Source organism: Diabrotica virgifera, chromosome 7, assembly GCF_917563875.1.
Source record: "Diabrotica virgifera virgifera chromosome 7, PGI_DIABVI_V3a".
In the NCBI taxonomy this organism is placed as follows: domain Eukaryota; kingdom Metazoa; phylum Arthropoda; class Insecta; order Coleoptera; family Chrysomelidae; genus Diabrotica; species Diabrotica virgifera.
The window spans coordinates 26,811,297-26,838,708 of NC_065449.1; the positions used below are offsets into that span (position 1 = coordinate 26,811,297).

Sequence of the window (27,412 nt, forward strand, 5' to 3'; positions counted from 1 at the left end):
AAATTACAATAAAATTTTGGTTTTAAACAGTTTTATTCATGAAATAATCGCAAAAAATTGCACTCGATCTCTAAAATTAACATAGAATTTTAGCGCTCTTGTGCAATTACTACTGATAATTTTTTTTCACTACCTATGTATCCAGTGATTGTAATAATTTATATGTACAACAAAAACTAATACTCAATCGAGAAAAGAGGAAAAGTGTTAAAGGGATTTTTTAATAATATATTGTTACTATGGAACGCTTACAATTTTGATCATCTTTAACAACAAAATACTTGGATCACAGAATATATTATCCTGATGTTCTCTGCTTGGATCTTCCACAAATAATACACAATAAATAACTTTTTATTAAGTTCACGTCTTAAATCAATTATTTATCAAATAAACTATCAATATTATTTAATCAACAACTCAAAATATTCCCGATGTCATGTCAAATATTTAAGATTGTCACTGATTGTCACTGTCTGACTGACAATATGCTGACAATATTCTATTCGACTGAGTGCGTTGTAGGACAAAGATAGATTTGGAAAATATTACCACGGACATTGTGTTAATTTTTTTTCGAATACTGGAAAAACCAATAAATATTTTTGAAAAATTTAAACGCAGACTGAAAGAATAAATTATTACCGAGGGCCGAAAGTCCCTTAGAATAAATGAAAAGTTTATTTTGAATGAGATATTTGAAATTAAAATCACACTAGATTTTCTCTTAGTTTTTCACCTCTGTAACTTATTAAAATATACATTATTGAAGTTCTCAGAGACTTTCGGCCCTCACTAATAACGTAATCTTTCATTCTGCATTTAAATTTTCAAAAATACTTATTAGTTTTCTCAGGATTCGAAAAAAAAAATGAATCACCATTTAAATAGCATTGCAGTCGAAAATACGTACCCATCCCCATAAATCAAAAATACCCTATGCACGCTAATAGTGAATATGATATTCTTTATTTTATATCAAAAAGTCGGCAATTACTATCTCTTAAAACCTACCAAATTTCATTTGCATATCTCAACTGATTTTAAAGCAATAAATAAATCGTCAGTTTGTAAGAAAAAATTCAACATCCCGTATCTCAGAAACAAAACATTTGCGGACATACGTTTATAAAGCCAACTGTCATTATTTTTTCATGCAGAATTATCCCTTAAAGCTTGTCGCACTTATTTAGAAACACCGTATATTGATGAAGAACATATATCTAGTTGTTAAAGTACCTAACTTTTTTATTACCCAATATGAACGAATGAATACAAAAACATAATGTTAAGAAAACCTGAGGCTATAATTCGGTTTTAATTTCAGTATTTTATAAATGCTAGAATATTCCACAGGGTGATGCGAACTTTGAGAAAAAAACACAGTTTGATTGGTACACCCGGTATACAATGAAACTTTACCTTTTTAGTAAGAATATTATTCCAGTGGTATTTTTAAAGAATCAGGCTATAACATGTTCACAAAAGTACTTAAATCGGCCAACAGGTTTAGGAAATATAAGACATCAAAAATGACCAAATTTTTAAGTGGGCCGATTTCTATGCATGTAAGTTTAGTTTTGGTGAGTAAAAAAGAGACCTAGGATAAAAAGTAACTCGTGAATAATTTCATGCATGTGAAAGATCCCTAGGAATAACTATATGTTATTTCCCGCCCTTTTATTCAAACATAATATTATATATTATTCAAATTCATACATTGTTCCTACTCTAAGTAAATTGTAACAATCTGGGATACGCACATATTATTCTGTGAAAGTGTCTCAAATTCCCGCCTACGACATTTTTATGGCACAGACAACGCTAAAAAGAATTTTGCTCGATGGTTTAGTGTTTTGACATCATGATAAATGATTTAAAAATGTCATTTCGATTTAAAATCGATTTTTTACCGCATTCGAGTATAATAAATGTGCCTGTGTCGTTTGTCTTTTTTAAAGCAATTTGAGAATATACATAATAATGATTAAAGATTTTGTGATATGAATATAGCATAAAATTACTATTATTAACATGTGTGTATGAGGAGGAGAATTGGCATTGATAAAAAATGTTTGTTACAAGAAGTATTACAAAAATGTCACCCAACAACGACATCAATCAGAGTCTCTCTTAGAGATAGAGAAAAACCCAGATTTTTTGCTTGATTACAAATGCAGGCAATATATCAAAAAAAAATATCCAAACACATAAAAAATAATAGAATAACACCAGCTTCCAGAACAGACAACTTAAGCAAATGTATTAATTTACATTTGGTGCTTGCCCAAAAACGTACATCGGTTTAACTGGTATAACCTTTAAAAAACGTATAACAGAACACAAAAGTGCCTTTAATAATTAAAAAACAGATTCCACGTACGCACTTCACCTTTTAGACCTAGACCACAACCATTCTTTTAATGACCAATTTTAAATTCTTCATATTCAAAATAAATAACTTGAGCTGTCTAACAATAAAACACTGAAAAATTTTGATTTTCTACGGCCGTGCCTAAACAGCCACTTTCCCGCACGCATTTTTATTCCGAAAGTTGCACTTTCCCACACTAGTGCGGGAAAGTAGAGTACCTTGCAATATGGCATTATAATATATTTTAATATATGCAATAAACTAATATTTAGATATTATTTACTAATTTATTTCAAATTTATCTTATTGTGTTCATGTTTTAATGAAATTAACGCGAAAATTCTTTGAAATAGAATTATTTTGACATAATATTCATAAGTCAAATCAGTGAACAATCACAATGGTTTTGAATATCGTCGTCATTAGGTTTGTTCCAACTCGATACAAAACCGTTCTTGAACGGTTCGTGAACCGCGCAGTAACGAAAAATGTGTTACTGCGCATAATTATTCGTTATTGCGCATGCGCGTAACGATTCAAGAACGGTTTTGTATCGAGTTGGAACAAACCTAATGAAACCATTATCGTCGTCATAGTAACCAATTTTATTGAAAGTTTGATTTTGACAACCTTGTCAAACAACGTATGCATTTGTGTGTTTTCGCTGCAATTTTTAAAAAATTACATGGATTCATCGGACGAAGAGATCCCGGAAGCTGTCTTGATAGCCGCCGCGGAAGCAAATTTAAATTTGTTGCCTGCCAAATCCAAAGAGAGGTATCAAAAACAATTTGTCAATTTTTACCCCAGGCTGTGGGTGAAAAAACGTGATATAATTCAGGAATTTTTGAAACCTATCAGGTGTTGTAAAGGACGATGCCAGGAATAACTTCTACTAAAATGTAACCAAAAATATTGTGCGCTTTTTTTTAATTGCGATTTTCATTTGTTAAATTTGCAATTTTTATTGATTTTTAATTTTGTAGCTTAGGATATTGATTTTAGAGAAAAAGTTTTAAATATAAAGTTGTAGTAAACTAAAAAACCTACAATTTGAGCTATGGTCAGTTTAATTTCGTTAATTGGTTATTGCAAAACAGCCTGCGAAAAGTCCAAAATGGCCGTTTTTTACAATTGCATTATTTATTGTAAAAATATTTATTTTTTATTTTTTAAAGCTTTAAAATGAATATCTTTCAATTCCAAACATAAAAAAAAATTGTAAAGCCAGATTGACGAATTTGTTGCTTAGATATTATAAATTGTTTATCCCAAGAGGTAAAATGTCGAAGGCTATAACTTTTTGAAAAAAAATCGTAGAAAGTTGGTGAAACATCCAATCTCCTTCGAAAGAGTTATGTTTTCATATTCTGATGTAAATAAATGCGTAAAACATTTTTAAACCTCTAATTTTTGGATTTGAAAATAAGGGGGCAAATTTCGTTATAAACATTTAGAGCTGAAGCGGCCTTGTATATCCTATGAGTTTTTAACTTACATATTATTGTTGCTGAAGATGAAACGAAGGTTTATAAAAAAATAAAAAATTTCTACGACCAACTGAAGCCGAGATAATTTTTGGGTTTGCAAATAAGGGGGCAAATTTCGTTATAAACATTTAGAGCTGAAGCGGCGCTGTATATCCTATGAGTTTCTAACTTACAGATTATTGTTGCTAAAGACGAAACGAAGATTTATAAAAAAATTAAAATTTTCTACAACCAACTGAAGCCGAGATAATTGTTTTTTTTTTTTCTTAAATCATAGTGCATTTATTTATAACAATTAAGAAATTATTTTACAGTCATTGACTAAAGAAAGACTTATATTATCTTAAAATAAAAATTATTATAAAATATAATTATATTTAATTACTAAAAATTATTTTTTAAATCGGTGCTTTTGCAAGCGGCCGAATTTTGCAAATCGCCCGGCTCGCTTCAAATCCGCGCGCTCCGAAAATTTTTACGTAACTTGTATTAAATGACAGAAAACAATTTAATAATATTACCATTATAATATACAGTCTATTTACCACTGTATTTGTTTTTGTTTATAAACTTTTATATGTGAAATCCAAAAAGAATAGTCACTACAAGAAGAAAAAGTTTTATGTATATTATAGTAAGAAGTAACATTATTATTATTATATTTATATAACAAAGAAAAAATTAAAAATATAGTTATATATTTCATATATATGTATCATTTTTGTAATATTATTTCTTCAGAAATGAAATTTCACATATAAATTTTACCAAGAAAAACAAATACAGTGGTAAATAGATATATACGGTATGTATATTATAACGGTAATATTATTAAATTGTTTTCTGTCAAAATTTAATACAAGTTACGTGAAAATTTTCCGACCGCGCGGATTTGAAGCGAGCCGGGCGATTTGCAAAATTCGGCCGCTCGCAAAAGCACCGATTTTAAAAATAATTTTTAATAATTAAATGTAATTATATTTTATAATAATTTTTATTTTAAGATAATATAAGTCTTTCTTTAGTCAATGACTGCAAAATAATTTCCTAATTGTTATAAATAAAGGCACTACGACTTAAGAAAAAAAAAACAATTATCTCGGCTTCAGTTGGTTGTAGAAAATTTTTATTTTTTTATAAATCTTCGTTTTGTCTTCAGCAACAATAATCTGTAAGTTAGAAACTCCTAGGATGTACAGGGCCGCTACAGCTCTAAATGTTTTTAACGAAATTTGCCCCCTTATTTTCAAACCCGAGATATGAGGTTGAAAAATGTTATACGCATTTATTTACATCAGAATATGAAAATATAAGTCTTTAGAAGGAGACTGGATCTTGGATTAACTCTGTACGATCCAGAAACCAAAGCTTTTCACCTCGCAATTTTTACAGAATATATCGATTTGCTTGAAAATTTAAGAATAAGTAGGTAGTGGATAGTCCAAGGATCAAAATCTATATGAGGCCGAAAGGCGCTTTTACGATGGGGGTGGTTGCCACTCCATCTTGGGGTGGAAATTTTTTATTTTATTTTGACCACAAAAGTTGCTAAAAACATTAATTCTAAGCAAAAAAAGTACCATACATTTTTTTGATAACATTGATAGTTTTTGATTTATTCGCTATCGAAAGTGTTAGTTTTATATCGAAAAAATCAATATTTTTAATCAGTTTTCTGCTAATAACTCAAGAAATTTTCGTTTTATCAAAACAACTATGCTTAACAAAAATGTACCTTAATATTGTTCTGAAGCTATTTTCTTGTGGCATTTTTACAATTTTAACTATTTATAATGGGAAATAAGCCACAATATTATTAAAAAATGATTTTTATTAACGTTTCGACGCCCAAATCGGGTGCCGTTTTCAAAATACAAAATACTACTAAATTAAACAAAAATGTTATTTCTTAGTAAAAAATTCTTCTAATAATTTATTTAATCTGAATCATTTATATCGGCAATTCAGACATATATTATACATTTTAACGAAGAAGATTTTAAAATGATATTGCCAATATTTATGAGTTGCCTTCCTGGGACGACTTACTAAAAGATAGTTCATTCGATTACATGAAATCAATCCCAACTCAAGAATATCCGTCAAAAAAATCATAGCATGTGATCTGTCTTTAAAAAGACAACCAAATGCAACGATGACGGTAAAATTCTCGCGTTAGAGATTCCGTAGTAAATCACGGTGGAAAACCTCGGGATACTATCCCGACATCGTAATTATTTAGTCTTACATTTAATTTACCTTCAAAAAACTGATACCAAATTCTGACTTTAATATGTTTAAATTATAAATAATATTAATCATACATAGATATACAATAAGTAATACTAAAATATAAAATTTGTACTAACTCGATATGTTATTGACTTACTAATCGTGATATTTTCTTTCTATTGACTTCCTCTTTCAGTATGGGTATCCACATCCTACTGCATTCTACGGAGAAATTTGCGACACAATTGGTTTCATTTGGCATAATTAGAGCCGCTTCTTCGATTTTTCTCTTTTTACTATCTGATTCTTTCCGGACTATACTTGAATGTCTCCACTGAACTCTATGTTGATTATCCCATGCGTGTTGACATATTTGAGATCTATTAAATTCTCTATTTTTAATAGTTTTTAGCTGTAGTGACAATAAATTGTAATAAATTGTGTTGAATTATTTAAACCAAAAGTTTTCAGTACTATATTGTTCGATGATAATTAAGTCCACACACACCGTATATAGGTATAGATTCCAGTTTTTTGCTGTTTGCTTTATTAACACGTGTTCTAGTGTATAAATATTCCCACTAGTATTAAAGTTAAGCGTATTTGATTTTCACCGGTTTTATACTGAATTTTCCACTGAAAAATTGTACGTGATGAAGTTTTTAACTATTTTTGCCGTAATTATGATACGATTACACGGATATAGTTTTTTATCGCAAGCCTGTATAATTTGAATAACAAATTTTACACCGTATATTTCTTTGAATAACGAAAAATGTTCCATTTTTATTTTTATCAATTTTGTGATCAACCAGTATCACTTAAAGGGATGCAAGTGATCTATGTATATGATCATAGGTCATAGGCCTAGATCAAGCGTACCAAAAAAAAGTTTATTAATAGCCAACTGAAAATTTTTTTATGTATGGGAACACTAGAACAGGGGAAGTTTTAATCATTGTGGAACGTGATTTTAATTGTGGAACGTGTCATCTTGACAAGTTTGTAATTGTGAAAACTAGCAGGTTGTTTTTAAGTTTATTCATTGTAGTACGTTCTTTAACCCGGCACCTGCCACGTGGCTTTGCAAGATGTCAACTGCCACGTGGGGTGCTTATAGCACCCCTTAAAAATTTTCTGTGATCTACTTGTTTATAAACAAAATAATGTGTTGAGTTGTTTACCAACCCATAATAAATGAAGTGAAGTAAAATATCTAAAAAACATTTAGATCTATTGAGTATTGAGACTATGTTAATAATTTATATCAGTTATTACAATAAAAAATGTAAATCGGAAATGTTTATCAAAAACACAAAAAAACTTAAAACTTAAACTGCCAGATGATGACACCCCAATTCGACTTTAGAGCTACAAGTTCAGAATGACACTAAATAACCACTTCAAACTCAAACAGATCTATGCTATATATTATTATGGAAAACTACTATGACGCACAGCACGGTTAACCAACTTGAAATACATACCAAATATTTGATTCAAATGTGTTATCGTGGCAGGTGTCGGGTTAAAGGTAAAATATTGCAATACCTCGAAATTTTAAAGAACCGCTTGGATTGACATAAAATTTGGCATTCACATACTGTCACATAGCTAACAAGTCAAAGAAAAAAAGTGATATTGTGCCGATGTGTGCTTTTGCCCTAGGGTTTCACCCCCTTTTGGGGGTGAAAAATATATGTTAGAAATAAGTCCGGAAATGGATAAAATGACTAGTTCTAAGCAACTTTTGTTCTATAAAGTTTTTTCACCAAAATAATACTTTTCGAGTTATTTGCGAGTGAATACATTTTTCTACAAAATAACCACGTTTTCAGACGGTTTTTCGCAAATAACTCAAAAAGTAATTATTTGGTCGAGAAAAAATTCCTATCAAAAATATAGCACGTAAAAAAGTGAAAAACATGGTGTATATATTAGGTCATTATATCTAGTAGAAGCAGAGTTATAGCTAATGAAAAATAGGTTCATATTCGTCAAATTCCAAATCGAATATTTTAACGTGCCATAATCAAAAAACGAAGCACAATTTTAACTTTTTTAATGTGTATAAAAAATGCTTATTTTTGTTTTTTAAAAAAAAATTTTAGCACCAAAAGTGAACAAGTTACTCTCAAAACAAAGTTGGTCCCTTTTTTTGGTAAGAAATCGGGAAAATCACCTCCTAATTAGCATTTCAAATGAACTTAATTGTCACCACTTCACAAGTTTTTTACTTACGTACGTATTGATCATATGAGCTGTAAGTTTCATCGGTTCAAAGTACCTACTTATTTTTGAAAGAGCTGTAGTTAAGGTATTTTTTTTAAAATTAAATTTTTTAAAAATTTTACTTTAAAACCAAATGTTTTCAAAAATAAGTACTTTTAATCGATGAAACTTACGAATCATAATATAAACACAACAAAAGTAAAGCAACTTGTGAAGCGGTAACGATTAATTTCATTTAAGTTGCTAATTGGGGGGTGATCTTCCTGATTTTTTTTTTGCCAAAACAAAAGGGACCAACTTTATTTTGACCGTAACTTGCTTACATTTTATGCTAGAAATTTTTTTTATAAAAACAGAAATAAGGCTTTTTTAAACACTTTAAAAAGTTGTAATGTGTTTTCCCCAAGAATGCATCATTTTTTGGATATTTCACATTGAATTATTCTATTTGGAATTTTTTTAATATGAACCTATTTTTCATTAGCTATAACTCTTCTTTTGCTAGGTATACAGACCTAACATATACACCGTTTTTTTCACTTTTTGATAGGCTATAGTTTTGCTAAGAATATTTTTTTCGACAAAATGCTTACGTTACGAGTTATTTGCGAAAAACCGTCTAAAAACGTGGTTATTTTGTTAAAAAATGAACATATTCACTTGCAAATAACTCGAAAAGTATTGATTTGGTAAAAAAACTTTATAAAACAAAAGTTGCTTAAAATTAGTCAGTTTATCCATTTCGGGACTTATCTTGGACATATATTTTTTCACCCCCGAGATGGAGTGAAACTCACCTCCAGGGCAAAAGCACACATCGGCACCATATCACTTTTTTTGTTTGACATGTTAGCTATGCGTATGCCAAATTTCATGTCAATTCAAGCGGTTCTTTAAAATTTTCAGCAAAATCCGTGAATTGCATGAGAGTTTAATGAAAAGGTAACAAATAAATTGGGAGTTCTGTACGACAAAATAAATGGGACATTTCCGTAATGTGACGTTCGAAACCTGTAACATGTTTCACAATTAAAACTTCCCCTGTTCCAGTGTTCCCGTACATCAAAGTTTGTCCGACTAGACACCGTTAAGCTATTAACTAATTGTCAGCTCGCTATTAATAAACTTGTTTTGGTACGCGGGATCCAGGCCTATAGGACTTTACAGTCATGAGCTATTCAGTCTTATGAAAATATCTCGTATATAATGGCTTATTTGAAGCACTTGATTAACTTGTTTATGCTTATCTTACCTGTTTCGTCGTGATTTTGATCAGATCCTCTTTTTAATTTAATCATCTGCTAGACATATGTCTCCCTCAGCTCTTTCCATCTGTCTCTGTTTTATGCGGCTTGCATTCAGTTACCGATAACATGCTGCAGGTCATCGGCCCATCTGGTCAGTGGGCGTCTTCTACTCCGTAGTGCGTCTTCTCGTGGCGTCCATTCGACAATACGTTCTGTAAATCGGTTGTTTGACAATCTGGCGACGTGTCCTGTCCAATTTCAGTTTAGCGACGCGATTTTATGGACAGCGTCTGTTGTATTTGTTCTACGGCGTATTTCTTCGTTTGACATTCGGTCTCTCAGGGAGACACCCAACAGCTGGCGCTCAATGGCGCTCAATTGGCTCAATAGCCCTCTAAGTTACGCGAATCTTGTTCACTACCTTTTTTGTGAGTGTTAATGTTTCGACTCCTTATGTTAGTACACACTCAAAAAAATTTAGTTCGTAATATTGATTAACAGTGATTATTGAATAGTATTTCGTTGTAACAACAATTTAATTTTTTGTTTCAACGAACTTTTAAGACGACGAATGTATTTGGTTATTGTAACAATGATTCAATAATAAATGTGAAAATAACTACATTACTTACATTAATCAATAACACTCAATTTATTCAGCCAATAACTTAGTTTTGTATATTTAATAAATAATGGTAATTCTGGCAGCAACTCACTTTCTTTATTTCGTAGATGACAAGCCTTGGTTTATCGTGACAACGTACAAATTTCATTAAAACAATGTACAAATGTTGTTAATATAAGTAATATATGATTATTGTATAGATGTAAACTGATTGTTGTGACAACGAATGCATTAATAAATCTACTACTGCGTTTAATAACCACAATCAATGCGTTTATGGTGACAATAAACGTAGTTGTTGAAACAATAAATGTTGAGACATTTGAAATGTAACAGCTTTTCCTTATCGTGATACCCCTAGCTTCTTTGTGTTACCATTGTTTAAAAAAAATATGTATTAAACAATGCTTTTACCTCTGCCGAAGTGCCGAATAATAATTTCATTTCGTTTCCAAGTGTAGTCCGTAGTAGAAGGAAGTTTTCGTGTGTCTATTTTCATGAAATTTCGGTCAAATTCTTTTTAAATTTTTTTCGAATCCTGAGAAAACTAATTAGTATTTTTGAAAATTTAAACGCAGAATAAAATATTACAGTATTGTCGAGGGTCTGAAGTCCCTGAGAACTTCTATAATGATTATTTTAATAAGTCACAGGGGTGAAAAAGAGAAAATTTAGTATGATTTTTAATTTCAAATATACTATTCAAAAGAAACTTTTTGTTTATTCTAAGGGACTTTCAGCCCTCGGTAATAATGTAATTATTATTCTGCGTTTAAATTTTTCAAAAATACTTATTAGTTTTCTCAGGATTCCAAAAAAAATGAATGCGTTTAAAAATAATTCGATCGAAATTTTGCACCTGCGCTCTCAAAAAGGATTAAAGTGTTATACATTTTTGGAATCACTATTTCAAAGTCTTTTAAATGAGCTGTCACATGATGTACTTTCCCATTTAAAAAAATCAAAGTTATGCCTGTCACCTGAAGAGGGATCGTGTAAAGTTCAAAACATTGATATTATAATATACCTTGATTATTTTAAAAATCGATCTGTCCGAGCGTTTTGCTTATGTGCTAAAAATAAATAAGTTAATAATGGGGGGGGGGGGGAGTGTAACACTTATTCCAGCGCACTGTATAAGTGAAATCGTAATATGATTTCTCATATTATGAGAAATCACACAGGGTAAAGTCCATTAGGTTTAGGACAAAAAAGGGGGATTTAAAAAATTATCATTAATAAATATTGAGCGAATCCATTCAGTAATTATTAATACAAAATACGTTCATAGTAGGAATGAACGAAACTGATTGTAAGAATGAATAGAATTGCTTGTAAGAATAACCGTATTTATTGTTAGAAATAAACGAAATACGTTAGGAGAAATAACACTGTTAGTAGGGAGTTTTTGTTGCTACGTAACGTACGCATCTCCGTATACGTAAAGCAACTAACGTGTCGTAGAGGATGAATGTTAAAATAGGTAGTTTTTGTAACTGCCTTAACGTAACGTAAAGCAAATCGTAAAGTCACGTTTAAATTCCGTTGACATTCAAAAAAATAAAACAATGTTCACACAATATACAATTAATATACCAATGTAAAAAAAGATAAATGAATAATGAAATTGTTTAATATATTGAAAAATATTATTTTTCCTTAGGTTAAAATTTTTTTATTTTTGTTTATACCTAGTTTTTAGTTGTAAATTATTGTATACCTACATCAGAATTCCAGTAGGTATAATGTAAATAGTGTGGTAATATTTATTTGAAAATTTTACTGAAACTAGGTCATTTGTGGTGATCACTGTATTTCTTAAATTAATACAAGATTTGTTTGTTTTGCTTTATTAATAGACAACTTTTAAATCTATTATGAAGTTCCAATTTCCAATTACAAACAGAATAATTTTACTCAAATAGACTAAACCAATAACCAATATAACCTTAAAATGTTTATAAACGGATAGTACGCTGATGAAATGTTCATTTGGTAGGTAATCGGGCAAGATCCTCATGTGCATTCGGTGACTTTCGGCTCGATAGGGATGCGTATGAACCTAACGTACCAGCCCGTAACCTTAGGTAATACGTATCGCGATACGGGAGTTCAACCATTAATGCGCAAGCGTATATGTCAAAAAGATGCGTTACGTTTACGTATTTGTGTACACAAAAACTCTCTATTGACACAACGAATAGTCTTGGTCGGTCAATTAACGACGTTGTTGTTTCAAAGAATAGTGTTCGTTGACTCAATGAACAGAGTTCGTAATATCACTAAAGTGATATTATGGTATACATAATAAAAGTTCATCCATTAAAAAACGTAATACATTGGCTAAACTAACGAAAATAATGAATTGATGAACATCGCTTTGTTGTTCCAATAAAACCAAGAATTGGACAAATTTTAAGTATTGCGTTTGTTGTCTGAATCAACATTTTTATTGATATTACGTACCATTTTCGTTGAGTGCAGGCAACACACACTGGTCAAAGATTTTCCTTTTGAGGCGTATGCATAAGACCGATTTAAATACATAATGCAGTTTACCAAACACTGCCCAGGCTAATCCTATACGACGTGGGAGCCCGCACGTCTGGTTAGCTCTTCCCAACCGAATTTCATGTCCCAACTACTTATAAGATGCAGGCTGCTATATATTATTACGATTTAGCACCGGATTAGTCATTATTTGCGTCTTGTTGATGTTAATCTTTAGTCCACCTCTAAGAAAGCGTGATATAATCTGTTTAACATTATTATTGCATCATCCATACGATCAGTTATAAGGAATATGTTATCTGCAAAACTCAAATGACAGCTTCTCTCCATTTATGTTGATACGATATTCCTTTAGATCTGCCTTCTTAAAATTGTGTTCTAAAAGGGTTGTGAATAGCTTGGTGAGATGGTGTCTCCTTGCCGTACTTCCAACTTCTTCTTCTTCTTCTTTTTGTATAGACATGACTCTGTCTGTTTTTTCAATGTGCCTCTAGTAAGTTGTTGTTCCATCGTTTTCGTGGCCTTCCCACTGATCGTCTTCCTATTGGTGAACCGTCTCTCGCCCTCCTTACTACCCTATTTGTTGTCATTCGGCTTATGTGGTCATTCCATTCTGTTCTTCTGTTTCTTACCCAGTTATTAATGTTATCCACCTTGCATCTCCGTCGTATATCTGTCGTTCTATACTTCTAGCTGTATACAGAATTTATTTGTTTGTTGTTCAGATAGTGTTACTGTTGCCTTTTGGTAGATATATTTGATCATGTCAACATTTAACATTTTAATTTGATGCTTCTGAGTAATTAAAAGTTCCCACTACAGATTACAAAAAGCTACAAAAAATATCTTACCCTTTAACAGGGGTCTCGAACACACGAGAAGAACACCAAATAAATTAAATGCGACCTCAAAAAGACGAGTACTTCTGGCCGCTTGGCATTTCTATAATCTGACTTCAATGATGATGATAATTAAGTTTGCACATACCATGTATACATTATAGTTTTTTGCTATTTGCTTTATTAACAAGCGCTCCAGTGTATAAATATTCCCTCTACTATTAAAGTTAAGCGTATCTGATTTTCACGGGTTTTATCCGGAATTTTTCGCTGAAAAATTGCACGTGATGAAATTTTTAACTATTTTTCCTGTAATTATGATACGATTACACGGATGTAGGTTTTTATCGCAAGCCTGTATAATTTGAATAACAAATTTTACACCGTATATTGCTTTTAATATCGAAAAAATGTTCCTTTTTAATTTGATAAATTTTTATTTTGTTGCAGGAGCTCGCAGGGATCGATATTCAAATGAGATGAAAGAGCAGCGTCTGGCAATGGATCACCTAATTGCAAAGATTCTTTAACGGAAATTTATCCAACGAAGTATTTTATAGGAAGATTTGTATTTAATATTGGAAATGAATTAGAGAGATAAGCCTTTTTAGAAATACATCATAAATAATTTTAAATTTTTCGTATATACAAATGTCTTGAATATAAATATGAATCAGATTTTTAGAAGATGTTATTGTGTTTTACTTTTAATCTGTTTCGTACTTTATGCAAAGGCAGACATTAAAGATTTTACGAAAAATGCTAAAATCAGTACAAAGATCATTCAGACACGGTACGGCAGACTACAGGGATTACTGGTACCGATGGATGCCCAACGGTCTCTTAAACCTATTGAAGTGTACTTGGGAGTACCATACGCGACTCCCCCTGTTAAGTCCAATAGATTTAGCCCCACGCGGACGCCGATTCCTTGGCAGGGAATACTGCTTTCTGATAAATTAGGACCCGTATGCCCGCAGAAGCTACCCGATATTTCCAACGAAACAGCTGCTCTAGAAAGAATGCCGAAAGGAAGATTGGAGTACTTGAAACGGCTGCTGCCCTACCTGAAGAATCAGAGTGAAGACTGTTTATACTTGAATATATATGCACCAGCCGATGGTAAGTAGTTTTTCTATCTAGTTCTTATTTTTTTAAACAATATACATGTAGGTTCTTTGAAAACACTTAAGTAAAAATCCGTGTGACGTTAAACAGTCTTTTTAATTAGCAAAATAGACAACTGTAATAACCTCAGATAATAAATTAAGCCTGAGACATGATTCGCTTTATTTAAGACATGAGTTTAAAACGCTACATACAAAAGAAAAGATAATTTTCGGTATCCCGAATAAAGTACGTGCCTCCTAGTGGCGTTATACGAGCAACAATACGTTGGCTTATAGGGCAGTCCTTGCAGTAGGGATCCTGGCCTTTACAGAAAAATGCAGGCGGGTGTGGGGTAATACTGCACTTTGGTTGCATTGGTGGTGTATTGGCTAAACGTATAGGGCAGGGTATGGTGCTGATAGAAAAGGCATTCAGGCATCAAATATCAAAACAAAATCTTTTCAGGCCATAATAATGAAAAGACCTTCTCCAATGGTATAAAAACTTATACTGAAATGATGGCATCCCCTGAGGTAGAATATGCCGAAAGTAAAATGAGCCTCCGTTCGGATTTCCGGGTGAGGACTATCTCAGAGGGAACACCATTGCAGGTTAGAGAAATCAGGATAGGGTCGTGGAATCTTGGTAGTCTTACAGGTAAGAGTCTGGAGTTAGTGGATGCGCTCAAACGAAGGAGAGTTCAAATTGCTTGTATTCAAGGGACAAAGGGCGAAAGAACTAGGTGAAGGTTACAAATTGTGGTATGCAGGGAGTAGTAACACTAGAAATAGAGTTGGTATAATTGCTGATAGTGAAATGAACGATAAAGTAGTGGAAGTTGTAAGAACGAGTGATAGAATGATCTCAGTGAAGTTTGTAATTGATAAAGAGGTATTGAATGTTGTGTGTGTATTGTGTATTCTCCTCAAACAAGTCTGGGTGAAAATGAAAGAAGAGCTTTTTATGACCAATTAGGAGACGTCCTGAGTGATATTTCGTCAGAGGAGAAAATTATAATAGGAGGTGATTTCAATGCACCTGTGGGCCAAGCCAAGGCAGGATACGAAGCAATATATGAGGATTATGCTTTGGAAATACAAATGAAGCTAGATATGATATGCTTGAACTAGCAACAGCACTAGATATGGCGATTGTTAACACATTCTTTAAAAAGAGAGAAACTCATCTTATTACATACAAAAGTGGACAACATCAATCCCAAATAGACTATTTCATGATAAGGAAAGAAGACATACGTGAATGCAAGGACGGCAAGGTAATAGTTAGTGAGACAGTAAGCCAAACGTCAAGAAAAAAGTTTGAGGATAAAAAGACTTGGTGGTTAAACGAAGTACAAGGGAAAATAAAACGGAAGGGAAAATTATACAAAAAATGGCAAGAAACCAGATCCGACACAGATCTTCAAAACTATATGGTCGCGAAAAAGGAAGCGAAAGTAGCAGTAGCAAAAGCCAAAGCAGAAGCGTATTCAAACCTATACGATGAACTTGATACCAGGGAAGGCGAAACGAAGATATATAAAACAGCCAAACAGAGAGCAAAGAAAGCAAAAATTTTAATTAGATTAGATGTATCCGAGATAAAAATAATAAAATACTAGTTCACGAAAAGGATGTCAAAAAGAGATGGCGAAAGTACTTTGGCAGCTTATTAAATGAAGAATTTGACAGACAGCCTGTAGAGTCAACGGAGACAGTAGCAGCAATGGTCACCAAAATAACAAACGAGAAAATGGCTCAAGCGCTTAAAAAAATAATGAAAGGAAAAGCGGTAGGACCAGATGATATTCCTGGGGAAGTATGGAGACTATTGGAAGAGACAGGAACAAGGTGACTAGCAGGTTTATTTAATAGAATTATGGAAGTTGGGCAAATGCCAGACGAATGGAGAAGCAGTATACTAGTACCTGTCTAAAAAAACAAGGGAGATATACAACAATGTACTAACTACAGGGCTATAAAACTGGTTAGCCACGCCATGAAAATATGGGAAAGAGTAATTGATAGACGGATACGTGAAGAGACCGAAATATCCGAGAATCAATTTGGCTTTATGCAAGGCAGATCAACAACAGATGCAATTTTCATTATAAGGCAGTTGATGAAAGAATACAGGAGTAAAGAAACAAACGCTCATATGGTATTCATTGATCTTGAGAAAGCATATGATGGAGTTCCTTGAGAGATTCTGTGGTGGGCACTCAATAAGAAAAGATTCCCTGCTGAATATGTAAAGATTTTGAGGGATATGTATGAGGGAGTAACGACAAGTGTTAGGACAGGTGTGGGAGAGACTGATAAATTTCATGTGAAATTAGGATTTCACCAAGGCTCGGTGCTTAGTCCGTATGTATTCTCATTAGTTTTGGACCAGATAACAGAGAAACTACAAGGTAACATTTCATGGTGCTTAATGTATGCTGATGATGTCGTGTTAGTAGGAAATAGTGAAAGAGACTTAGAACAAAAACTAGAACAGTGGAGACAAGCTCTGGAGGAGAAAGGTTTAAAATTTAGTAGGACAAAAACAGAGTATCTGGAATGTTCATTTAAAGATGGAGTTACTACAAATAAAATGGTATCTTTGGATGGTAAACTGATTGTAAAAAGAAATAGTTTTAAGTACCTGGGATCGGTATTACAGAGTAATGGAGAAATATATGGAGATGCATGCAGTAGAATTAGGGTTGGATGGATGAAGTGGAAGGAAGCGAGTGGTGTGCTGTGTAACAGGAAAATACCAATGAAGTTAAAGAGAAAATTCTATAAAACAGCCATAAGACCAGCTATGATGTACGGAACTGAATATTGGGCAGTGAAAAAGAAAGAGGAACAACGAATGCATGTGAAGGAAATGAGAATGCTTAGATGGATGAGTGGAGTGACAAAAAAGATAAAATTAAAAATGAGTATATTAGGGGAAGTCTAGGTGTGGCACCAATTGATGCCAAAATGAGAGAGCATAGGTTGAGATGGTTTGGTCATGTTCAACATCGAGACGCTAATCACCCAATACGAAGAATTGCTGAAGTGTAGATTTCTGGAAGGAGTAGAAGAGGAAGACCAAACAACACGTGAGGGGAGACGATTAGGCAGGACATGGTAAAGATGATTAATATTGATATGACCCAAGATAGAATTGTATGGAGAAATGCAATTAGGGAAGCCGACCCCGCATAGAGATAAGGCAAAGAGAATGATGATGACAAAAGAAAAGATAATTATCGTTAATTACGTATTAATTGCGCTACTTAAATTATATTCTACATACGTTCAACGCACATAGCCGTTGGTGTAGGATCAGCATTCGTCAATTTCGCTCAGCTCACCAAATCGACGGAATTCGAAGGCTTTAGAATACGTTAAACGCACCTATCCCTGGTTAGTTATTCTCCATTAATAAAACAGATTAAAACAGAAAATGCCCTAATGAATTTCTGTACGGTCCTTTTTACTGTCAGAGACGGCATAAGAACACGTTTTATTTAATAAATAGGCGTATTCCAGAGGACGAAATTATATTATCGTCACACAACTAAATAATAGTTACAAATTTATATTGTGTACTACTAATAAAATAAAAAATTGTAAAAGTGATTTGTAAAATACTGCGACCAAAATTTACTCGTTTTTACAAAAGAACAAGATTCTTATAAGATCTTATTGTGTTTTTTAGTTTTATTATGCAAAGGTAGATATTAAAGATTTTACGAAAAATGCTAAAATCGGTACAAAAATCCTTCAGACGCGGTACGGCAGACTACAGGGATTACTGGTACTGATGGGTGCCCAGCGGTCTCTTAAACCTATTAAAGTGTACTTAGGAGTACCATACGCTACTACCCTTTGTTAAGTCCAATAGGTTTAGCCTCACGCGGACGCCCATTCCTTGGCAGGGTATACTACTTTCTGATAAATTAGAACCCGTATGCCCGCAGAAGCTGCCATATATTACCAACGAAACAACTGCACGAAAAAGAATTCCGAAAAAGAGATTGGAGTAAAGTTTGTCTAGCAGAAAATGGTTGACTTCAGTTAGTGCGATCGCAAATATTATTAAATTAATCTAACTTGGCCCATTGTAAAGACCTGCCCGAAGCGATAAGCGAACGAGGTAGACAGAGTTGGCCTTTTGACAATTAACACTGACTAGACGGTACTCCTATAATAAAGCAAAGGATCCACAAAATTTTTACCTGAAATATGTAAATGAAACATACTTAAATTTTACCTGAAACCGGGTCTTTTAGACTATTATCGGTTAACCCAGGATGTTTTAATTGAAGTCAACCATTTACTGCTAAACAAACTTTACTGGAAACGGCTACTTCCCTACCTGAAGAATTAAAATCTCCAATTTTAATTTTGCCTGTGTGCTAGTAAGAATGATCTCATGAATCATCTCCAAATCTCTTCCTATTTTGAGCAACAAGCCTTTCGTTCATTTTGAATGCCTCAAACTCGTTTGTTTGCTAGAACATGTGTGAAGGTATGTAGAGCTTAGAATCCGTGTTCTAGAATTAATTCCTTTTTGAATTTTCTCCACGACTGCGACTGTGGCAGATATTATGAAACATCATGTGGCAACGCATAAAGCTATCTTCCCAGTTAATGAGTATTTCCGAAGGGTGCCTGTTCTTCACACCATGCCCTTTAAGGATTGTTGCGAAGCCATGTATCTAGAGAAATATTTAAATAGAGAGATAACATTACTTTATTGCATTCTCGGTGGTAGCAACAGGCAGGACAATTACGGTAGTCCTGACAGTACATATTTCAGCACCTCCTAAGGTACTGATTTCTATATTAGATGTGTACAAGACGTGACGGTTCAGAAACTAACGGCACATTTTTCGGCACTTCTTTGAGTGATTATAAAATGAGATTATTAAAGTAAGTCCAAATAGATAACATAGATAAATAATAGGGTGGTCTTAACGAAATTATTTCGTGGCAGAATATTTACAGAAACATTTTTCTTTTGCAGGCTAATTATTTATCGGACCCCGCTCGTATATCCAAATAAGTTCAACTTTTGTTTGGAAACAATTATCTATTAAACGGTTCATTTTAGCTTAATTAAAAGTTATTACTGTTTTACCTGTAAATTACCAGAGAATTTAGAAATCATAAAGGAAATTTTTAATTAATGGCCGTGAATAACAGGGGGAGAATGTCACCACTCGCCCAGATATAGCGCTACTGGCTAAATTTTTCAAAAGTTAATTGAAGCCGGTATATAAATTACTCCCACCAAATAACTTTATGCTTGTTCCGTTAAATAATTAAAACCCCTTGACAATATAGAACACAACAATTGTAGGAATGTACCTAAATATAAAACATGAACAGAAACGAGCTTAGAACAAAACAATTGTATTATAGTCAAAGATCATAAAACTTGAAAAAAGAACCTTTCAACGTTATAAAACAAAAGGATGGTACAAGGGCGGACTTCCCTCGTCCGTAATTTAATATACAGGGTGGTTCATCTTATTCGCCTCGGTCTCTGTACGGAAAACCACTTGATATTTTAAAAAAATTTCTTCACAGAAATATACAGGGCCTTTAATACTACAACCTAAAAATAATGTGAATTATACAGGGTGTTCCAAAAAAGAGTGGTATATCAAAGTTATATTTTTTCTTATGGAATTCCCTATATCTGATGACATTATTGAATTGACCTTAAAAAATAAGCTATACTTTCATAAGGGTTCCCTATACCTAAATACAGGGTGTTTTGATTTATTTCGATTTTTATAAAAATGTAAGGTTTTAGAAAAAAATAAATATCTACCAATCTAAGAAGCAGTAACAAATTATTTCTTGGATATTAATAAAAGACCATTTAGCATACTTAAACAGATGTTTATTGCAACAAAATTTCTTACAGGGTGGTCAAAATATGAGATTGTTCTATTAACAAATTCAAGCTGTAATAACTTACTTATTTTAAATGGAACACCCTGTATCTTACTAGTCTATTGCGTAGAAAATTTACTTAGCTTTCAGTTTGTACTAGGGTTTCCTATACCTATCTTTTTACAGGGCGGTCAAAATATTAGATTGTTCTATTAACAAATTCAAGCTGTAATAACTTACTTATTTTAAATGGAACACCCTGTATCTTACTAGTCTATCGAGTAGAAAATTTACTTAGCTTTCAATTCTTATTAGGGTTTCCTATACCTATCTCCCTTCATTTTTTAAATATTTAAAGATTTCCTAATTTGTAAGCTTTAAAAATTAGAATTGCATAAGTACCTATGTCGTGTTTATGTACAACACATCACCAACACCGGCAATGTACTTAGACAAGATACTGTCATTAATGAAATTTTCAGTGTTATCATGTAGTCACACAGAGTGTTGTATTATTTTAGTTGATTTTGGCCTGCATGTGAAATTGAATAATACGTTTATTTTAAACTGCATACCCTATATTAGATGCCGTATTCTGGAAGATATTTAAATTATATTTCATTCCGTATAAGTATTTTCCATATCTTAACCCAACGGTTATTAAGTAAATTTAAGAACGCCACTTTTTGTTTGAATCTTTATATCGCAATTACAAACAATTAAATGCAATGGCTACTTTGACGAAAACGAGCCTATTGTACAAGAATATGTAAAAATGGGTATTTACAGAATAACATGGGCATTTATATTTAGAGAATAACATGTGTATTGAGAATGTTAACATGGAATTGAAGAGATTTTAAATATCTTCCATTATAAAGTATAGAATATCGAATATGTCATTTAAAATAAGAACAGTCTGTATGATTAAATGATAAAAATGTGAATTTTATTAATGAAACTATCTTGACTAAGATATTTAAGTATATTGCCGGTGTTGGTGATGTGTTGTACATAACCACGACATAGGTACTTAATTATAATTTTTAAAGCTTACAAATTAGGAAATATTTAAATATTTAAAAAATGAAGGGAGATAGGTATAGGAAACCCTAATAAGAATTGAAAGCTAAGTAAATTTTCTACGCGATAGACTAGTCAGATACAGGGTGTTCCATTTAAAATAAGTAAGTTATTACAGCTTGAATTTGTTAATAGAACAATCTCATATTTCGACTATTATGTAAGAAATTTTGTTGCAATAAGCATCTGTTTAAGTATGCTAAATAGTCTAGTATTAAGATCCAAGAAAGAATTTGTTACTGCTTCTTAGATTCGTAGATATTTATTTTTTTCTAAAACCTTACATTTTTATAAAAATCGAAATAAATCAAAACACCCTGTATTTAGGTATAGGGAACCCTTATGAAAGTATAGCTTATTTTTTAAGGTCAATTCAATAATGTCATCAGATATAGGGCATTCCATAAGAAAAAATATAACTTTGATATACCACTCTTTTTTGGAACACCCTGTATAATTCACATTATTTTTAGGTTGTAGTATTAAAGGCCCTGTACATTTCTGTGAAGGAATTTTTTTAAAATATCAAGTGGTTTTCTGTATAGAGACCGAGGCGAATAAGATGAACCACCCTGTATATTCGCGGATTATAACTCAAAAACACTTGATTAAAAAACAGCAGGTATTTTGGTTAAATAGAAATATGTACATGATAGTAAAATATTTCACAGGTCAACGCAAAAAAACATTTCTTGAGTCTTATTTAGTAAATATTTTCTGTTTGTATATCAAAAATTAAGCATAAACTCCATAAATAATAATTAAAGTTTGCTTTTTTATCTGCAAGTATACAGGGTGTAACAAAAATACAGGTCATAAATTAAACCACATATTCTGGGACCACAATTAGTTCGAATGAACCTAACTTACCTTAGTATATACAAATATGCACACAAAAGAAGTTACAGCCCTTTGAAGTTACAAAATGTAAATCGATTTTTTTGAATATATCGAGAACCATTAGAAATTCTTATGGAAAGAACATGTTAACGAAAAATTATCGTGAAATTTGTGCACCCCATATAAATTTTATGGGGGTTTTGTTCCCTTAAACCTCCCCAAACTTTTGTGTCCGTTCCAAATAAATTATTATTGTGGTGCCATTAGTTAAATTCAATATTTTTAAAACTTTTTGCCTCTTAGTATTTTTTCGATAAGGCAGTTTTTATCGAGTTGCGGCTTCTTTTTTAATATGTTTACATAAAAGACGTGTCATTGAGTTCAAAGACGTGTCATTCCGGAAAGATGCCTAACAACATTTGTTCCTGCTGTAACACAAAAGTTCAAGATAAATTACAGATGTTGCAATGCTCTATCTGCAAGAAGTGGTTTAAGAACACTTGTGTGGATGTTTCGACCTCGGAAATCAGGGTAATGGCAATGAATAAAGGTTATGATTGGTCTTGCTTTGGATGTAGAGACATAAAAAACGACATCAAAGAGCTCAAAACATTAATAGTTAGTCTTCGTGATGAAATTAAAGATCTGAAATCCATCCACAGCAACACTCCCAAACCGAGTAATACCGATATAGCGCCGAATTTTGAAGATATTGTTAATGAGATAGCGGAACGCCAAAAGCGTAAATGCAATCTAATAATATATGGCCTTGATGAACCAGATCATAATGAAGCCTCGGATATCAAGAATAATGCTGACAGAAACAAAGTTGCGGAACTACTCGGCGTAGTTAATCCCAACATCAACATTAACACCCTTAAACCGTTTAGACTTGGTAAATTTGCACCTGAAAAGAAACGTCCTATAAAAATTACATTAAATAATGAATCTGAGGTTATTTTTGCCATCAAAAACGCGAAGAAAATCAAGAACAATCCATCATTGATTGCTGTTTCAATTTCATTTGATCGAACTCCAAAACAGGTGGAATACTATAAGAAAGTAAAAAAAGAATTGACTGTGAGGATTTCAGCTGGCGAAAAGGTTCGTATTAAATATTTTAGCAATGTACCTAAAATAATTCCGTTAAACTGAATGCACCCAGCAGTAACTCCAATGACTCCGTATCTGTTTACTATCAAAATGTGAGAGGTCTTAATACCAAAGTCGACATCTTCTCTACCAACGTTAGTGACTGTGAGTACAACGTGATCGCGCTTAGTGAAACTTGGTTAAAATCAGATGTGAACTCCAGTGAATTTTTTTCTTCTAACTATGATGTCTATCGTAATGATCGTCAACTAGATCAGTTAGGACTTACATCTGGTGGTGGAGTTCTAATTGCAGTTGATAGTACAATAGAATCGGATGTTGTAAATACATCCTACTTACATAATATTTTTCCTATGATTGACTGTTTAGTTTGTAAATGTTTTGTTCCTTTTAGCACATTTTATATAGCTGTCGTTTACATACCCCCATCCATTTCGTTAGAATATATTGAAAATTTCCTTGAATCGTTTGAAAATTTAGATGTTTTAAACTCTGAACAAGTTATTATTGTAGGCGATTTTAATTGTCCAACATTTATTGATAATGATATGGGTGATAACAAAACTCGTTCACTAATGAATATGTTAGCTTTTTTAAATATGAAGCAGTCTAATAATATTTTAAATGGTAACTTTAGATTATTAGATTTAGTCATTAGTAATATAAACTGTACGACGGTAACTAGGGATTTTATACCTTTAGTGAATGAAGATATTTATCATCCATCTCTGTCAATTGAATTAAAGGATATTATTAAAAAATGTAATAATTTTAACTCAAATATTAAGAACAAAACATATAACTTTAAAAAAGCGAACTATCCTGACCTTTATGATAATTTTATGTATACAAATTGGAACTTTTTAGACAACTGTCTTACAGCTGATGAAGCGGTGGGAAGTTTTTACAACAAATTTTATGAAATTCTTGACACACATGTTCCAGTCTATAAAAATTATAAACATCGATATCCAGTTTGGTATACGGGGGAAACTATTAAACTCATAAAAGAAAAATTCAAGTTACATAAAACTTTTAAACGAACAAATAATATTGTTTACTACCATGAATTTAGTAGATATAGATTAGAAATCAAACAAAAGTGTAAGGATGCATATAGTTTATATTTACAAAATATACAGATTAAGCTGACACAAGATCCAAAATATTTTTGGTCTTTTGTTAATCATAAAAACAATACTTCTAGAATTCCAGGAAATATGTTTTATAATAATGAATCATTTGATAACTCTCAAGCAATAGTCAATGCCTGAGACTAATTTAAATTTTGACCCGAGTACCTGGTTGGATATTAGTTGTGAACCAATAACAGAAAAGGAGATTTTGGAAGCTGGAAAAAGGTTAAAGAACAAATTTACGTCAGGTCTAGATACAATCCCATCCTTTCTTTTTAAAGATTGTCTGCGGGTTTTAATAAAACCACTACAAACAATTTTCAACTTAATTTTAAAAACGTCAACATTTCCGGATGCTTGGAAAATAGCTAAGGTTTGTCCTATTCACAAATCAGATAGCCGTAATATCGTGAATAATTATCGACCAATCTCTATTTTGAATAATGCTGCTAAAATTTTGGAAACCATTTTGTACAATCGTATATATGTATCTGCTAGGAATCTTATATCTACAGATCAGCATGGATTCATGAGCGCAAGATCCACTACTAGTAATCTTGCAGTATTTACTCAGTATTTATGTAAATCACTTGACGCAAGGGGGCAAATTGATGCAGTTTACACTGACTTCTCAAAAGCATTCGACAAGATAAACCATCGAATATTATTACAAAAACTTTCTTCGATGGGAATTAACAATACTTATTTCCAGCTTCTTAAGTCTTACCTGTCGCAACGCAGACAATATGTTTATTATAATGGCTATAGTTCAGAAATATATACTGCAACTAGTGGAGTCCCGCAAGGATCGAATTTAGGCCCATTGCTATTTTTATTATTTATTAATGATTTGAGTGAGTCCTTAGATTGTAATAAGCTGATGTTTGCGGATGACTTGAAATTATATGTAACAATTAATACCTTAGAAGATTGTGTTATGTTGCAAACACAAATTAATTTATTACATAATTGGTGTCTACAAAACCAGCTTCACCTAAACAAATCTAAATGTAAGATTCTTACTTTTAGTCGTAAATATAATACTTTGATGTTTCCATATGAAATTGATAATGTTGTAATAGAAAGAACTAATTGTATCAAAGATCTGGGTATTTACATGGACTGTCAACTAACATTTAACTATCACATTAATTCTATTGTTTCCTCGGCATATCGCTCATATGGTTTCATTATTCGCAACTGCAAAAGTTTCTATAATCTATCAGCACTAAATGCTATGTACATGAGCTTAGTTAGATCTAAATTGGAATACGGTGCTTTAATATGGAATCCTATTTATTTTAAATATGCCAACGTTATCGAAAGGGTTCAAAAAGAATATCTAAAATTTTTAACCTTCAAAGCTACAGGAACATATCCCCAAAGGGGTTGTGATTATGTCGCTTTGTTAGATAGTTTTAATTTTATTTCATTAGAAATGCGTAGGAATCAAACAGCGATATTATTTTTGCATAAACTATTAAATGGTGGAGTTGACTGTCCTAATTTACTAGCACAAATCGATATCTTTGTTCCTCGGGTATCAGCTCGATCTAATAATACATTTGTGTGTGAAAGATCCTACACGAATATAATGTTGAAAGCACCAATCAACTTAATGTGCAGAAACGCAAACAAACTATCTAATAATTGTGATATCTTCTGTTGTAGTGCTTATGAATTAAAAAACAAGTGTCGAGCTCTTACCTAAGGTACTTCATTTTGGTTTTTTTGTCTTTATAACGTATATTTGTTTTCTTTTTTATTTATTTATTTGTTTGCATGAGAATTGTTTATTATTTATTTGTAAAATTGCTCTGTAAATGGGTAACTGTTGGGCAATAAACACTATTATTATTATTATTATTATTATTATAAAAATTTTATGAGGGTTTTGTTCCTTTAAACCCCCCAAATGTTTGTGTACGTTCCAATTAAACTAGAGTCGGAAAAATGAAAGAATACCCATTAACGAACATATAAAACATGCTGTATTTTCCTGTCACCGTGTCACACAAAAAATTGGCCAGCGCAAGTACATGTAATAATTATTATTACATATACTTGCGCTGGGCAATTTTCTTTGTGACACAGGGACAGGAAAATACAGCGTGTTTTATATGTTCGTTCATGGGTATTCTTTCATTTTTCCGACTGTATTACTGCGGTACATTTAGTTGAACACAGTGTTTTTAAAAATTTTTTGCCTCTTTGTATTTTTTTGATAAAGCATATTTTATCGAGATGTGTATGATCGAGATGAATATGGTTCAAAATATACTTAAAAATGTAAATCATAAATAAATTTTCACATTATTACCAAGTCTCCATAATCGTACTTTACCATATACAAATATGTGGTGGATTTGACAAATATTCAAATATCTCGATAAAAACTGACTTTTGGAAAAAGTAATAAGAGACAAAAAAGTTTTTAAAAACTTGTATTTAACTAATGGCGCTACAACAATAATTAAATTGAAACGTATACAAAAGTTTGGGGGGTTGAAAGGAATTAAACCCCCATAAAATTTTTATGGGGTATCCAAATTTCATTATCATTTTTTCTTAAAATACTACTGTCATAAGAATGCCACATGTCCATTTTCAATAAAAAATCTCTAATAGTTTTCGATATATTGGAAAAAATCGATTTTCATTTTGTAACTTCAAAGGGCTGTAACTTTTTTTCCGT

General features: G+C 32.0%; 1 protein-coding gene across 1 annotated transcript in view; it reads left to right on the forward strand.

Moving 5' to 3' along the window:
- Positions 1–27,412, forward strand: part of LOC114329334 (neuroligin-4, Y-linked-like) — a 470,481-nt gene that overhangs the window by 108,970 nt on the left and 334,099 nt on the right. The window contains exon 2 of the mRNA XM_050656283.1: positions 14,001–14,672. Within this exon, the coding sequence (XP_050512240.1) occupies positions 14,219–14,672 (454 nt within the window). The 5' untranslated portion in view covers positions 14,001–14,218. The remainder of the gene's footprint in view (positions 1–14,000; positions 14,673–27,412) is intronic.